The sequence below is a fragment of the Castor canadensis genome, chromosome 1 (genome assembly GCF_047511655.1).
Source record: "Castor canadensis chromosome 1, mCasCan1.hap1v2, whole genome shotgun sequence".
In the NCBI taxonomy this organism is placed as follows: domain Eukaryota; kingdom Metazoa; phylum Chordata; class Mammalia; order Rodentia; family Castoridae; genus Castor; species Castor canadensis.
Genome location: NC_133386.1, coordinates 37,623,699 through 37,640,228, shown reverse-complemented (window position 1 = coordinate 37,640,228; position 16,530 = coordinate 37,623,699). Strand labels below are relative to the sequence as shown.

Below are 16,530 nucleotides of genomic sequence, written 5' to 3'. Positions count from 1 at the left end.
TCCTTAAAAACTTAAAAAGACTATTTATTTTAAATAGTCTCATTTTTTTTTAAATTATTAGGACTTTATGTTTGAACTGGTCACATCTGTCAAATTTCTTAGTGTGGCCAAATTGTATTGGAACATTTGTTCTTACTTTAGCCATAGCACTAATAAGTCAAAAAAATAATTGTGTTTGATAATAGTTACTCAGAAAATTTCAGTTTATACCATGTGATAATTACTTGATTGGTTATGGGCATAATAATATTTTAAAATAGGACGTAATTTCACTTGTAAGAAAAAGCAAGGTACCTTTGTATAAACCTCTCAGAATGAGAAGAGAAGGACTAAATATACATAATTTTGAACAAAAAAAGGTAATGTTCCCCACATAGTGTTGTTTGAAGTAGTGATGCCAGAACATACATTGATTCCCTGCTTTGTGGCTTAGTTAGTGAATTCAACTTGGTGGGTTATATGTGATTTTTTTTTTTCCCCCTTCAGTTCTGAGGCTTGCAAAAATATGGCTGGGGCTAATGTTATTTTAAGAAATTCTGCTTGCAGCTAGTTTGTAAGACTCTGAGTCATATTAAAACAGGAAAGAAACAACAGTATGTGACTTTTCTTGTTAACAGATCATAATTGTGTGCTTTTTCCAGGTGGCCTCCTGATAGCATCTGCTCATTTTGGTGCGTATGTCTATGGAACAGACATAGACTATAATACAGTTCATGGCTTAGGTGAGTAGAACTTATAGATAGCATTACAGTCTTGCTGTTGAACCACATGTGCCTTTAAAATAATAAAAATAATTTGTATTACATTTCAATGTACAAAAAACAAAATTGGAGTATTTTACAGTAAGACCTTACAATATTGCTTGTTTTTGCAATAAGACTTTATTTTTACAATAAGACTTTATTCTTACAATAAGACTATACATTTTACAAAGTGATCCAGTGTGTGCAGAGTATTCTGGGAGAACACAAAGATCGGTAGGACAAAACCTCTGCCTTCTTCCTGAGATATTTGTGGTCTCAATGAGAGGTTATTAAAAAAAAGTAAGTAAGCATAAGGCTGTGAACTTGAGGGTTGGAAGAGAAATGAAAGAGAGGGAATAGCCATTTGATAAATAGCAAGCCATCCATTTATTCAGTAATCATACATTGAGTATATATTGGATTACTATGTAGTCTTTGAGGTAACATAAATTTTAACTTTTGTAAATGACCAAGGCATCTTTAAAACACTTAATATTCTGTCTTTAAGGTAATGATAGAAAATATTTACAATATTAAAGACTTCACAAATGATATTTGGTTAGATGGAATTGAACCAAATTGAAAAAGTATTCCTTTTACTTGGATGGTATTAAAAGATACCAAGCTTTATTCATGATTTTGAAATTGTCTTTGTGTTGGTATTCCACTATTGTAACTTCAGTCAGTTCTTAATTCTTCACTCAGTTTAAGTTACTGAATAGGATTTATTATACTTTTTTTTGCTAACACAATTAGATATGTTGTACTGATGACACTTTTTTCTACCTTGACTCTAGGACATTAATATTTATTTGGAAAAAATGAATTATGTTTTTAGTGGTTTACATAAATAGGCTAACCAGAAAGTATTATTATTTGTTTGCATTTATGCTAGAGTGGGTAAAGTGGTAAGAAGCCTTTCTCCAGCTTGCTTTTGGTAAAAGAAGTATATTTGCTTTAAGGAAAGTATACTACTGGGGTAGGATTCTGAGGAGTATTTCCTCAAGAGTTCATACAAGGTACTGCTAAGTATGTCCTGTTCCCTGTGTTCTAATCTCTTAGACTTAAAAATATTCTCGTGTTTCTCTTACTTTAAAAGAAAAATCCTTTTCCATTAATCCTGTAGGAGCCCTCCAGCCACCACTTTGTTTTCTTCTTTTGCCAAAATGCCCACCCATAATCCTAGTAATTGCTTGCTGCATTCATTTCCTTATTTCTCACTCTTTTACCCATACTTTCCAGCCTTCATACCCACTCTTCTGCTGGAAATGCTTACTAAGGCCAGAGAGCTACAACATTTGGCAGTGTTGCCCTTTATAAACCTTCCTTGGCTTCCTATCATTGAGTGGTACTTACTTTTTGACTGTTTTATCTCAGGCTCCTTAAGTCCCTTGTGATTTTCTTTGATCTCTGTTTACATACTGCCTTTCTCCAGGCATCTGTCTTTGACTCTTGTTCCTGTTACATTGCATGTTGCTTACAGTCCTGTCATTCTTTTGATTTTTAAGTTTTGATTTTTATTGTGAAGTAAATCATAATAAGAATGTATAAATATATAAGAATAATTGTAGAGCAAACTCTTATGTAACTAGCACGTAGGTCAAGAAAAAAATGTCATTTGTTTTTACAGATTCAACTTGTTTGTATACTGATATCTTCCAACTGTTATGTTCTAGCCTTCAGCTACCTGCTCATTATCTCTTTCAGCTGAATATCTCTTTCTAAATGTTCTGCAAGTACCTTAAGTATATCTTGATTATGTATCTTAATCTGTTTGCCTAAGCTTGTTTTTCCTTCTGGTTTCTCTGATCTAATCTGCTGGTATCATTATCCACTTATGTCTCCTAAACTAAGCTTTTGAACTTCTTTACCCTTCCCTTTAACCCCCACTTTGTCTTTTCCTCAGTGATGTTTGCATTTTGCCTGCCTTCTCCATAGTCACAGCTGTTGTATTTTCCCTTAGCTTTCTTCATTTCTGTTTTATTTATCAGATCCTTATCAGATCCAACCCTATCTCTACATGGGACTATTTATTGCTGTAGGAAAGGGCTGTGTTCTTCTTAGCCAGCAGTACTTCATATTTAGAAAGTATTGACTATTTTAAGGCAGCTTTTCTTGAAAGGCAACACACCAAGATCAGTTAGATATCATACAATATATATAATGTTCGACATATATAATAAGTCGAAATAAAAATAGTAGTTTAATTATATACATAAAATTAAGATTTTAAATGAAAGCAGATTTTATGAATAAATATGGGTTTAGATTAGTTAAAACATTACTTTTACCTAAACAGCAAGAAATAAGAATGCTCTGTTTGATGTAATACTTTCTACCTTGCTTTTTCTTCCCCTTCAGGAAAGGCTAGTAGGAAAAACCAGAAATGGAGAGGACCAGATGAAAATATCAGGGCAAATCTTCGTCAGTATGGTTTAGAGAAGTATTACCTTGATGTCTTGGTTTCAGATGCATCTAAACCTTCTTGGAGGAAAGGCACATATTTTGATGTGATCATCACTGATCGTAAGTTTACTTTTATACAAAAGTAGGAGTGGGATTGGTTTTCCTATAGTTGTTCACATTTAAAGTATAAAATGTATCAGCACATACGTAAATGCTATTGTGTTCTATTCCTCCCAGTCTTCACATAGTAAGGAGGAGAAAATTAAGAATGTAAGGCAGGTTACCAATTTAAGTACTTAGGAGTTTGCTGTTTTGTTGTTATGGTTTTTTTTTTTTTTTTTTTTGGCAGTACTGAGGTTTGAACTCAGGGCCTCACACTTGCTAGGCAGGCCCTCTACCCCTTCAACTATGCCTCCAGCCCTGTTTTTAAACAAGTACATTAACTTTCATTTGTATTTATATCCTTATGTATTAATTTGCCACTCATTTTTCCTTCCAACTTATCTTTTTGAGGCATGTATTTGTTTTAATATTGACTATAATTGGTTATTAATACCAACTAGAGCTACAGTGTCATTTATAATTATGGTATCAAATCTCGAAGAGTTTCAGATATCACATGTTTCTTCATATGTAAGCTTTTGTGGTTTTGTAGTGCCTTTTTTCATTGGCATCTCCTTTCCAGACCTAAAAGAAATTTGGGCTGTAAACCACTAGGCTTGTGAACCCACTGAGCTTCAGGAAAGTACATGAGAACTTATTTTCCATGTCTCTTTTATGTGTTGGGTTTTTTTTGTTGTTTTTTTTTTTTTGTCTGTACTTGGGGCTTGAACTCAGGGCCTTCACCTTGAGCCACTCCACCAGCCCTTTTTGTGATGAGTATTTTTGAGATAGGGTCTCACTATTTGCCTTGGTTGAATTTGAACCACAATACTCCTGATCTCTGCCTCCTGAATAACTTAGATTACAGGGGGCACCAGCACCCAGCCGCCTTGAGCTTTTTAAGCATACTGTTCTAAGAATAGGTCTGTCCTTCCTATAGAATTTGGCAATAAATCTCTATAAATAATGGCAAAGTTAAGACCTTCTATCTTGGCCCTCTTTAGTAGCAGGTGGTTTCATAGCTAATGAAAGAAAAATCCATCAAGGCATTATGATGTCAGTATGAATATACTTTATGAAAATTGGGTGACTTTTCAACAATTTATGTGTTTGCCCATTATATGTACATATTTATATAAAATACATAATTTTTCTCAAATAAATTTGAGAGCAAGTTATATACATATACTATGGTCTTTTAACCCCATATTTCAGTGTGTATTTCCTAAGAACAGGAATTTAGAAATTCCTAAGTATTTAGGAACAGTATTTTAGAGATCAGAAGTACAGTTAAGAATTTCTGTAAACTGATATAATACTTTAATCTACAGTTTGTCATAAATTTTTGTCAATCAACCTATTAATATTCCTTAAGACATATTTTTTACCTTGAGCACAGGATCCGCCTCAGTCAGGTATTACATTTAGTAATGATATCTTTTAGAACTTCTTTAGTCAAAATAATTCCATAGCCTTACTATGTCATTGACACTTTGGAAGAACATAGTTGCTTCTCCCTCAACTTTTATGTTATGTACTGTAAGTTAGAATGTGTATAGGTGATGTTGTTTCCTTCTCCTGTTGTCACATCTGGAGGTACATTATATCTATCTGCTCCTCTTTGGTGGTTTGGTGACTTTTGACTGTCTGTGTTATTTGTGTTTTCTGTCTAGCTCCATATGGTATTAGAGAATCTACAAGAAGAACAGGCTCACAGAAGGAAATACCAAAGGGGATAGAAAAATGGTAAATGAAATTTAGTATGATGAGTAACTACCTTGAGAAGCTTGTTGCTTCTTTTTAATTAGCTCAAGCAGTCTTAAATTTTTCACTGATTTTGAAATTTCATTTTCTTTATTAGTCCAGAAAGCCACGTTCCTGTTTCCATGAGTTATCACCTGAGTGATATGTTTTTTGACCTGTTAAACTTTGCAGCGGAAACCCTCGTATTAGGTGGAAGACTAGTCTATTGGTTACCAGTGTATACACCAGAGTATGTAATCTTATTTCTAATCTCATTTTTCTTACAATGTTTGCACTTATAATTTTTTCCTACATTCTAATTGTATTCAAAGTATTTTTGTATTTAATATATACTGATGGCCTTAGTGTTTACCCACATATATATAAAAAATAGTCCCCTTCCTCTTAATTGACTTAATTGTTTTGACCTTTTTATTTTGCATCAAAAGTTGGCGAACCACAGCCAGATATTGTTCTCAGCTTGTTTGTAGGTCCTTGAGCTAAGATTCCATTTTAAGTTTGTACAGGGTTGTTAAAAACATACACATGCAAATGAATATGTGACAGAAGCGTGTGTGTGTGTGTATATGAATATTTCCACAAAAATCTAAAAATATTTACCCTGTGTCTCTTTACAGGAGAAGTTTGCCAACCCTATTGTACACCACACTTAGTTCAGTGCTTGACCTATCATATATGCTCAATGACTGTCTTACCAATCTACAAACATGAGTGGTTTTCACCAATTTAGCGAAGTGATTCATGTATCTTCCTATAGTGCTAGCTTTCGTATATGTTGTCTGCATTTAAGGTATTATAATTTTCTTAAATGGGTATGATGTTTTTAATTTTAAAGAGACAAGACCACAATAAAGGCTGTGCATATATGTAAAGTTCTGTTTATGTTCACCATTTTTGGTTTGAGTTTAATTACTTAGTAACTATTAAGTGATGAACAGAGTTTTATACATCAACAGTGAAAGATAAGAGGTTTAAACAAGATGGGATCTTCAGAGTTTAAAGATAGTAATTATAAAGTTCAGTTATTTCTTCAATCTGCCATAGAATTTTAAAGACAGTATTTTAATTCCTATATTTACTGTGTATACTTCTTCAAAAACATTTTAGAACAGAGATAAATTGCCATTTTACAGTGGTGGATGATCCTTTGGCATTTGGGAGTTGTGATTTTTTGTTTGTTTTTTATTTTACAAACTTTGTATTGGAAGTTACTTTGGCCTAGCTTTAGTCATGCATTTGTTTATTAGCTAATAAGTCAGTACACGTTTGTACCCAGATTGCTTAACACTGGCTTTGTTTTCTTCCTGGTGATAATCTCATTTAATCCCTTTACTTTAGAGGTGAGGAAAATTAATTTCAAGGAATGAAATGACTTGTCTAAAATTAAAAGCCACCCAGCTAATCAGTTTTATTATTCCTAGTGCTATGTTCATTTAATTGAGCATCCTGCCTGATTTTATATACCCAGCATATCAAGTAATAGGTGGAATTTTATTAATATTTTCAGATTGGAACAGGTTCATTCACTTTTATGCAAAAAATGGTTACTATTTTTGGCAAAGTGTATTCTACCATATCATCTGGTTTCTCCTATTTTGAAAGTACAAAACCTTTTCTATCAATTCTATTGGGATCTTCTAGCTACCATTTTGTTTTCCTCTTCCTTTTTTGATGCTTGTCAAACTAATATTGACTTGTCTCCTTTTCCTCATGTTTCTCTGTCTGACCATGGCAGATGCAAGCCACTTGCTTTTTGTTTTAATTCAAGTTGCAAGGCTGGGGATATAGCTCAGCTCTTGGGCACTTGCCTAGTATGCACCAGACCCTGGGTTCAGTCCCCAGTAACACAAGAACAAAACAAAGTGAAACACCCAATCAAGTTGTAGAACTAAGATTTAAAAAAAAAAAATCTGAAATAATTTCAAATTTAACATAAAATTTCAAATATAGTAGAAGAAGCTCCCATCTCTGCCCTGGCGATGCAGATTTTTCCAAATATTAACATCTGTCTACCCTTACCTCCTACTTCTGACATACTCATTAATATTAATCTATTTGAAGCTTTTTGAGAAGATGTAAGTATGATGCCCTATTACCCCCATATAATCCATTATATTTTTCAGAAACATCAGCATTTCTGTAACAGCATTGCTTTCCCGTTCATGGACGCCATTCAGATTTTACCAGTTTCAATCCATCCGGGAAAATATGCTGCATTTATCTATCTTATATCTTTGAGTCTCTTCCAGTCTGGAATATTTCCTCAGTCTTTCTCTATCTTTTGTGTCTGATTGTTTTAGAGTACATGGCTCATACTCTGAGCAGACCGAGGTAATTCTTGGTAGGAATACCACAAACATGATCTTGTGCAGTACATTGTGGGGCACACAGTCTCCCCAGTGGTGATACTCATGTTGACCTCGGGCCATGTTGCTCTCTGTCAGGTTTCTTCACTCTGAGTTATCATCTTCTCCTTCAATTAGTATTTCATGGGAAGGTATCTCAAGATTATATAGTATCTTGTTGTTCATCAAATCTCCACTCACATTGAGGATCTCATTTTTTTATATCTACCACTATGGCAGTTGCCAAATGATGTTTTTATTGTCTGTCATTCCTTAATACATTTGTAAATTTGCATTCTATAAGGAAGAATTTTCCCTCTCCTTCATTTATTTATTCATTTGTTTATAGCAATATGGGGTTATGGATTCCTATCTTGTTCATTGGATTGTAATTCATTACTGTTACTTATTTTGTTGCCCAAATTATCCCAAATTTGACCTGTGGGAATCTCTTTGGGGCTGACTCCTGTACTTTGAAGTGCCCTCATTAATTTTCATGTGCTTTCTTTCTATTTTTATGGTGGTACTAGGGTTTGAACTCAGGGACTTGCTTTTTCCAGTCAGGTGCTCTACCACTTGAGCCACACCCCCAGCCCGTTTTGTTTTTTAGTTAGTTTTAGGATAGGGTCTTAAGTTCTTGCCTGGTACTGGCCTCTGACCTTAATCCTCCTACCCATAGTTCCTTGTAGCTGGGTTTACACTCATGCCAGGCACACACCTGTCCATACCCAGCTTGTATATTGAGATGGGGGTCTCGCTAACACTTTGCCTGGTTGACCTCAAACCGAGATTCTCCTGATCGTTGCCTCCTGAGTGGCTTTTGTTACAGGCATGAACAACCATGGCTGGCCTGTGTACTTCCTTTATAGTATATCTGCTTTTGCACTCTTTTGTCGTTTTTATTTTATGTGGTGAAGAATTTCTTTTGGAGTTATTTTATTCATTTTAAAAAAGCAAAATTAGAGGTGCTTAAACTAAATGTATTTCTAAAGACCTAAGAAAGAAGTTCCTGGGTATTTCTTTGGTGACTTTTTCATAATTTTGCTCAAGGGGGAATTTCTAAATATATATAATCAAAGGAATGCTTTAAAAGTAGACAAGGACCCAGGCATGGTGGCCCATACCTGTAATCCTAGCACTTAGGAGGCTGAGGAAGGATGATTGCAAGTTTGAGGCCAGCATGGGCTACATAGCCCATTCCAGGCCAGTCCAGGCTACAGTGACCTTGTGTTAAGATGGAGTGGGGAGGCGGGGGACAGAAATAAGTAGACGAGGTAGTCATATTTTTTTTGTCTTAGAAGTTTTTTTCTGACTTATTTGAATCTGGAGAGTTTTTTTTTTTCCAGATTATTAGGTATTTATTACTAGACCTTTATTGTCTCTTCTTTCCTTAAGCCTGCAATGATCTTATCAATGAATCATTAATTTTTATTAATTCCTAACAGTAATGAACTTTAGTGTCTTGAGTTTATGCTCATAAATGAACTGTTTTCACTTTCAGTATGTATCATCCTAAATTGTTACTCTTTTTAAAATAACAATATTAGGCTGGGCATGGTGGCATACACCTCTAATTCCAGAACTCCCCAGTGCTGAGGCAGGAAGCTCTTGAGTTTGAGGCCAGCCTGGCCTACACAGCTAGATCTTGCCTCAAAAACCCCCCATAAAATCCCAAAACTTATACTACCAAGATGAATTTAAGGCTAAAGTCATCTGCATAAGTTTCAAATAATGTTCTTGCTTTTGAGTTAAACAGTGTAGAATTAGTTTACTTTATGTTGCACTTAAAATAGAGCTTTTTATTGTACCAACAGTGAAAAAGGAATTGGATTTCAACTTTACCATAGCATAGCTTAATTTTAAGACGTCTGTTTTTGGTGTAGTGAATATAGACCTTTAATTCTATTATTGAGTTATTGAGTTAATTTACTCAGCCAAATCCTGTTAATTGTTTGAATTGTAAAACTAAATACTACACATTATATTCAAGTTCAGATATAGTTATTTAAACCCAGGACATTTTGAAAACTACAATTAGACATAATAAAAACAAAATCCTGCCTAATAGCTCAGTTGTATTTGAAAAATTGTCAGAGCCGATAGTTGTAAAGGGTTTTTCTCGCTTTGACAATTTAAATTGCATCAAAGAAATGGCTACTCACAAGCTTCTGCTATTCTTGTAGTCTAGACTCTCCCTTTTTCAGGATATCATATTTTTTATTGTTTTATTATTCATATGTGCATATAATAAGGCTTGGGTCATTTCTCCCCCCTGCCCCTACCCCCTCCCTTACCACCCACTCTGCCCCCTCCCTCTCCCTCCCATCCCCTCAATACCCGGCAGAAACTATTTTGCCCTTATCTAATTTTGCTGAAGAGAGAGTATAAGCAATAATAGGAAGGAACAAGTGTTTTTGCTGGTTGAGATAAGGATAGCTATACAGGGAGTTGACTCATTAATTTCCTGTGTGTGTGTGTGCTACCTTCTAGGTTAATTCTTTTTGATCTAACCTTTTCTCTAGTTCCTGGTCCCCTTTTCCTATTGGCCTCAGTTGCTTTTAAGGTATCTGCTTTAGTTTCTCTGCATTAAGGGCAACAAATGCTAGCTAATTTTTTAGGTGTCTTACCTACAGGCTATCATATTTTTTTCCAGCATCAAAATGCTGGAAAATCTTCCCTCTCTGTTTATCCTGCCCCCATTGCTTAATATGCCCTTTCTTTTTTCAGCTGGTAAAGTTCTAGTCATTTTTCAAAGTCTAGCCTAATTCCCATCACTTCTGTGACACTTTTTTGTTCTTTCTCAACAGAAGTAATCAGTTCTTCCTCTGTGCTCTGCAGTAGTTTATATTGACATTCAGAGGTAGTTACAATGTAAAATCACTGTAGATTTTTGGTATTCACAGGTTTATTGTTCATAATTTTGAACAATAAACTGACCCTGAAGATCTGTATTCTATCATTTGATATAAGACATTAATTCAGCTCATGTGTTGTTGATATCTGTAGAAGTCGAAGTTCCAGTGAGTGAGTGAGTGTAACTGTTTGCTCAGGTTCCACATATCTATAGAGCTTTGTTATCTAATTTCATTGCACACAGAAAAAACCTCCTCCTTTTTTTTCCTTGGTGATACTGGGGTTTGAACTTGAGGCCTTGCAATTGCTAGTCTGGCACTCTACCACCTTAGTCACATCATCAGCCCAACAGATAACTCTTAAGCTGATTAGAAACTGTTTCTTTGTGAAGGAGGACCTTTAATAGCAACCCAGCTACTAGTATTAGTGATAAATGTGATGACATACAAACATCAAAACATTGCATGTACCCTATAACAATCTATTATAATTTGTCAATTAAGATTTTAAAAAGCCATGAGTATGCCCCACATTAGGATTTGGGGATAAATTTTAATTGTAGTAAATGAAATTTGTGATGGCTCAGATCAGTGAAGAAAACATTTTTCATCTCTTATCCAGGAAATGGGAAAAGAGTGACTCTTTAAGCTGTTTTTAGTACATGTTCCATTCAGTCTAAAATCTGTTTCTTAAATGGCTGATGAAACTGTAGTAACATTTGGGAAATAATTGAGATATAAAGATTCACAGGAAAATGAGTGACTATCAAAGTGGATTCCTGAAAAAGTTAGGGGCCCATACACAGTTATTTTTGCTTTTTAAAAAATGTTGGGGTTGTTCTTGTTCTCACTCTAGAGACAACCCACTTTCAGTCTATTGAAAGTGTATTCTTTTCATAATAAACTTCAATTTTCACTACCCAGAAAAAAATGTTGAAGCTGGGTATAGTGGCACATGAATGAAATCCCAGCACTTGGGAGCCCAAGGCAGGAGGATCTTGGTTTGAGACAAACCTGGTCTATGTATGGAGTTCTAGGATGGCCTGGGCTAGAAAGTGAGACCCTGTCTCAAACAAACAACAAAAAACCCAACAGGAAAAAATAGTTGGAATATAATTTGTATTCTGAATTCCATGAAATTCCCCCTTTAAACTCTACTTCTCCCTGGGTTTTAGTATATATGCAAAGTTGTGCAAACATCACCACCATTTCATTCCAGAACATTTTCATCACCCCAAAATGAAACCTGATACATATTAGCAATCACTATTCCTTCTGCCTCTGGCAACCTCAAATCTATGTCTGTGGATTTGCTTGTTTTGGCTGATTTAAGTTTTAAGTTGATACCTTATGAGTGTAGGGGATAGTAGTAAAAAGCAATTAAGTTAGTATCGTAATAGGCTACCCAAAGAACAGATTTATATCTTCTAATGGTTTGAAAATAATCCATTGGTATGAAATATATATTAATAAGTATGCAGTGGAAAAATTTAACTGCTATTTAAAATTTTTTTTTAGTGTGGTGTTTTGGAAGTATATTGTTAAATTGGTAGCTGGCCCTCCATATCAGTGGTTTATGTATCAGGATTTAGCCTAATTTGAGTCAGAAATGTTGTTAGACCTACGATGGTTGCTTAGATAATGAACTCAGACTTTTCTTTGCCATTACCAAAACGATGTAGTATAACTATTTCCATTGTATTAGGTATTGCAATACCTCATCATTTTAATGCATTCCTGGATTGTGGTATCTGGCAGGGGAGGGTCTGTGGAGAGCAGGTGTCCTAGAACCTAGAAACATCTTCTATAGATATAGAGAGAAACTTTTAATAGATTTGTGGTCAAAACAAGTTTCTTAATGATAAGAACCCAAATGATGGTCCTTTATGCTTAAAATCAAAGATTCAACCAAAAAGACAATAGAAAGCATGTAAACTTGTTCTTATGGTATGAAACCAAATGCTGTGTGTTTCATGCCCACCCAGGGAGACAAACATACATATATACACTACAGACAGTGTTTGACAAACACTATTTCAGGCATCCACAGATATTGCTGTTTGCAAGGTTAAGGTCAAAGATAGGTCTTCTTTTTTTTTTTTGTTTTAATTTTAGTCTCAACCATGGTGTAGACTTTCATATTGTAAATGCTTGTTATGAAGATTACAAATTTGATGTCAACTGATCTTATAAGAAGTACACATTTCTGATTATATAGTGAACATTAAAGAATTATTAGATGAGGTGAAACTGAAATGATCATTATTGTTGGAAAGCTCTAAGGAAGGAGGCAGAGAATGACTAAAAGAAAATTCCTTATGTTGATAATATAGTAAAGTGCAGTATGAATGTTGCTTGGTGAGTGATGAAAGTTTTGAGCATGTGGTGTTGAGGTAATGAGGAAGAGCTCGTTGAAGGTCAGAGAGACCAAGAAAAATCAGTAAAAGAGGTAGTGAAAGTCAGGAAGAGTAGTTGTGTGACACATTAGAATAGCTAGTTGAGACTATGGTTCTTAATCAGCATCTTTCCCATTTTGGGTCAGAGCTTTAGGATTCCCATATGGTAAATGTATGCAGAGTCTATTAAGAAAAGCATAAAGATTTGCAAAGAGAAAATAAAAACTATCAGTATTCTAAATGTACCCACTCTAGTGAGCTCCTTCCTGCCGTTCTGCATTTTGCTTCAAAGCTGTCTCCCCAGGTTTTTCACCTGTTTCTTCTGCTAGGATTTTTATACCAACAACCTGTAAGACACCATGTTCTTAACTATTGACTCACCTGCTTTCTAGGTGTCATTATCTCTGTTCATGTACATGTGCTGTATATAGTACCACTCTCCACCATTCAGTGTTATGACTTCAGTTTTATTTACTGATTAATGTGAGCAGATAACTGATGTAATCTGTGGTGTTTATTGCAGTCGTAGTTTATTTGAATAATTGTATAAATATGTTATTTTTGTATTTATAAATTTAATAGAAGTCTGAAGATACTAAATTTTGCAGGACTACCTCATTTTATAGCAGAAGTGTATGCTACAGTTGACTTTATACTTTGGGAATTTATAAAAATCTTTAGATGAGCTGGGTGCCAGTGGCTCATGCCTGTAATCCTAGCTACTTGGGAGACTGAGATTGAGAGGACTACAGTTTGAGACCAGCTGGGCAAATAGTTTGTGAGAGCTTACCTCCAAAATAACCAAAGCAAAATGGACTGTAGGTGTGGCTCAAGTGGTAGAGTACCTGCTTTGCAAGCACAAAGCCCTGAGTTCAAACCCCAGTACCATGGGGGAAAAAAAAATCTCTAGATGAATCAGTACCTATGAATGTCAAGGGTTGAAGAGTATATAACTGGGTAGTCAGTAGGAGGGGAAAAAAAAAAGTGTAAAGCTGCCCACCTTGTCTGTTCATGTGGGATCCTTTAGGGTGGGATCATCTAGTATTTTTATGGTTTTAAATGTTTGGTACTCTTTTGTACAACATACTTGTATTCTCTCTGCTCCCTAGAACACATTTTTTGGGGGATGTGGTAATATTAAAATATTTTGCCTTTAAAATACAGATAGATAATACATGGATTATATGGATACCACACTGGATGTACCCTCAGTGATTCTGTGTGGGCTGCACATGTGAATGTTCATAATAGTCAGCTCTTCTTCCTTCAGATACACTGAAGAAATGGTACCCTGTCACCCTTGCCTGAAACTCATTAGCAACTGTGAGCAGAAGCTTTCCAGTCACACATCAAGGCGTTTGATCACTATGGAGAAGGTGAAGAAATTTGAGGTAAATTGCCTAAGTATTTTAAGAATCAATTCTAGAAGAATTAAAACTAGATTTTTTTTGTTTTCCTCTAGTGAAGTTTGAAAATGTTAATCCTTAGATTTAATTTTTGGGTTAACTTTGATTTTAAAAAAAGAAAAAAAAATCTTTTTTTTTTTGTCTTGGTTTTAATTTTTTGTTTTTTGAAACGTTATCTCTGTCATCCTCAGGCTGACCTTGAACTTGAGATCCTCTTGTGTCAGCCTCCTGAGTGCTGGCATTTGCAGTTGTGTACCACCACTTCCAAAGAGAGAATTTGAAGAGATTTGCAACATTTGGTTGGGGATGGAGGATAGGAATAGGATAGAGAAGATGAATAGAAGGAAAATAGAAGCTGATCCTAACTTGTCAGGCTTTATTTGATGTTTTTGTTACAAGAGCAGAACCTACTTGATTGCAGACTATAATGAAGAGAATGTTTCTTTATGTAAGGGAGAAGGTAAATTTCCCTATCTGATAGGGATCAAAATTCATATTCTCTCTCTCTGTTTTCCCCTCTACTCCCTCCCTTAAGTACTCATACATTCCATTTCATCTTGAGAAGGGCAGAAACATTTTGTTATTTCCTAGTCAGAATTGATATGAGTAATTTCTCATATGGAGAAATTAAATCTATAGGATGCTCTTTGGTCTGTACTGTCTTGTGTTGACAACCAAAGTTCTTCCAAATTCACTGGCAGCTTGAATAAGCCCCATCTTTGCTTTGCATCTGTAGGCAAGCAGAAGAATGGGGTGGTAGTATCTGATTTTCATTCTGTCATACCTACATCTACTCTACATTTGATTTATATTTATTTAATTCACATCTCATAGATCTTTCACAATAGTGAAAACTACTATTTGTACAGTGCCTTGCATGAATTATTTTACTTCCTTATTTTTATCCTTTTTATTTCAATTTTTATCTAATTTAGAGCCTTATTAGCATACACTTGGTTTGTGACAGACTGCAAGCTTATCTTTCTCCTTTACACCTCATTAGTTAGAAAAAATTTGCTATAACACTGCATTCATTGTATCACTTCTTTATGCAGTCTTTTAGTGACTCATTTTTATTAATGAATAATGCTCAGATTTTTCAGTATGACATAAAGAATAATCAGGCTCCAGTATGAAGCTTTTTAGAAAGCTAAGTTATACATATATAAAAATAGTTGATTGTTCTCCATTAGGATATGTGCATCTATACACAGATGCATACATGTATGTGACTAAAATGACAGCATATGGTAGTAGTTTTTAAAACAAAAATACTAGAAATTTGTGTTCAAATGACATATCCTTGGAGTGGTGTGTTTATATTCATTCTGCTTAAGGTGTGATTACTGAGCATGTTCTTAAGATTTCTCTTTTATATTTACCTTTAAAGAAATAAATTCCCAATAAACAGTTACTTTATAGTAACACCTTGCTTTTCTTCAAATGATACTGCTGGACTTTGCTGTTCATATTTTATATACCAGTTTACTTAATTAAAATTGTCTGTGGAAATCAAATCCTATTCCAAGGATGATTACAATTAAACGTTTAGAACATAAGCAGACTTAGAAATTCAAAGAATGATTTTCGTATTGTTGGCACAGTGATGACTTTCCAAAATGATAATTTTCAATGACAAACATTTGTATGGATATATAGTTGAAGATCTCTTATCTTGCTGTTCCTTTCAAACTCAGCCAGTACTTGCCACTCCTGCTCCAAAAGCCACTTCACCTAGTAAGAGTTGCTTAATCTCTACTGTGTCCTGTACTTTTGTATGTTCCAACTGAATTGTCTGTTAACCAAGAGCCAGTTATTGTATTTCTGGAGCTATTTATGTCAGGTAGATCTGTTATAATAATTATGTAATCTAATTAAATATTAGACTAGTGGAATATGGGTATAAAAATAAAGTTGTCATTTCTATAAAAACCAAGTTGAGTGCTTAGGAGAAAAGCTATACTTTTTTTCTTTTTAAAAAAATTGTATTAGTATATAATAGTCGTACAGGGAGATAAATTGTGATATTTACGTATGTGCTTACAATATATCTTAGATTTACCCCCTTCATCGTTTTCCTCCTTCCCCCTTCTTAGAACAATTTCAACAGGTTTCATTCTTCTATTTCATATATGAATACAAAATACATCAACCAGATTCACCCTCATTTACCTTTCCCTTATGCCCACCCCCCTCCCACAGATACTCACCCCTGGGAAGGACCTATTTTGCACTCCTGCCCTTTATTTTTTAAGTGTATTTTGATTATCCAAGGGGGTTTCACCTTGGTACTTCAGGCCTGTATATATGGTGCTTTAATCAAATTACCCACTACTTACTCTTTCCTATCTTTCCCTGCTACTTACTCTTTCTCTATCACCATATTACAAATATGCATGATTATCATTGTTCTTCATTGATGTATTCTGGAACCTAGATGAATGAAAGGTATTATAATGCTTAATTGTTTGCAAAACTTTCATATCCAATTGAGCTTATCATTTCTCCCATTTTAA

The 16,530-nt window shown here is 34.6% G+C and overlaps 1 protein-coding gene across 9 annotated transcripts in view; it reads left to right on the top strand.

Annotated features, from left to right (window-relative positions):
• The window catches only part of Trmt11 (tRNA methyltransferase 11 homolog), a 189,601-nt gene that overhangs the window by 25,976 nt on the left and 147,095 nt on the right, over nt 1-16,530 (top strand). For all 9 annotated transcript variants that reach the window (XM_074075230.1, XM_074075227.1, XM_074075221.1 and 6 more), the window contains 5 exons: nt 642-722; nt 3,105-3,269; nt 4,925-4,997; nt 5,113-5,244; nt 13,879-13,999. In XM_074075230.1, coding sequence (XP_073931331.1) covers nt 642-722; nt 3,105-3,269; nt 4,925-4,997; nt 5,113-5,244; nt 13,879-13,999 — 572 coding nt within the window. The remainder of the gene's footprint in view (nt 1-641; nt 723-3,104; nt 3,270-4,924; nt 4,998-5,112; nt 5,245-13,878; nt 14,000-16,530) is intronic.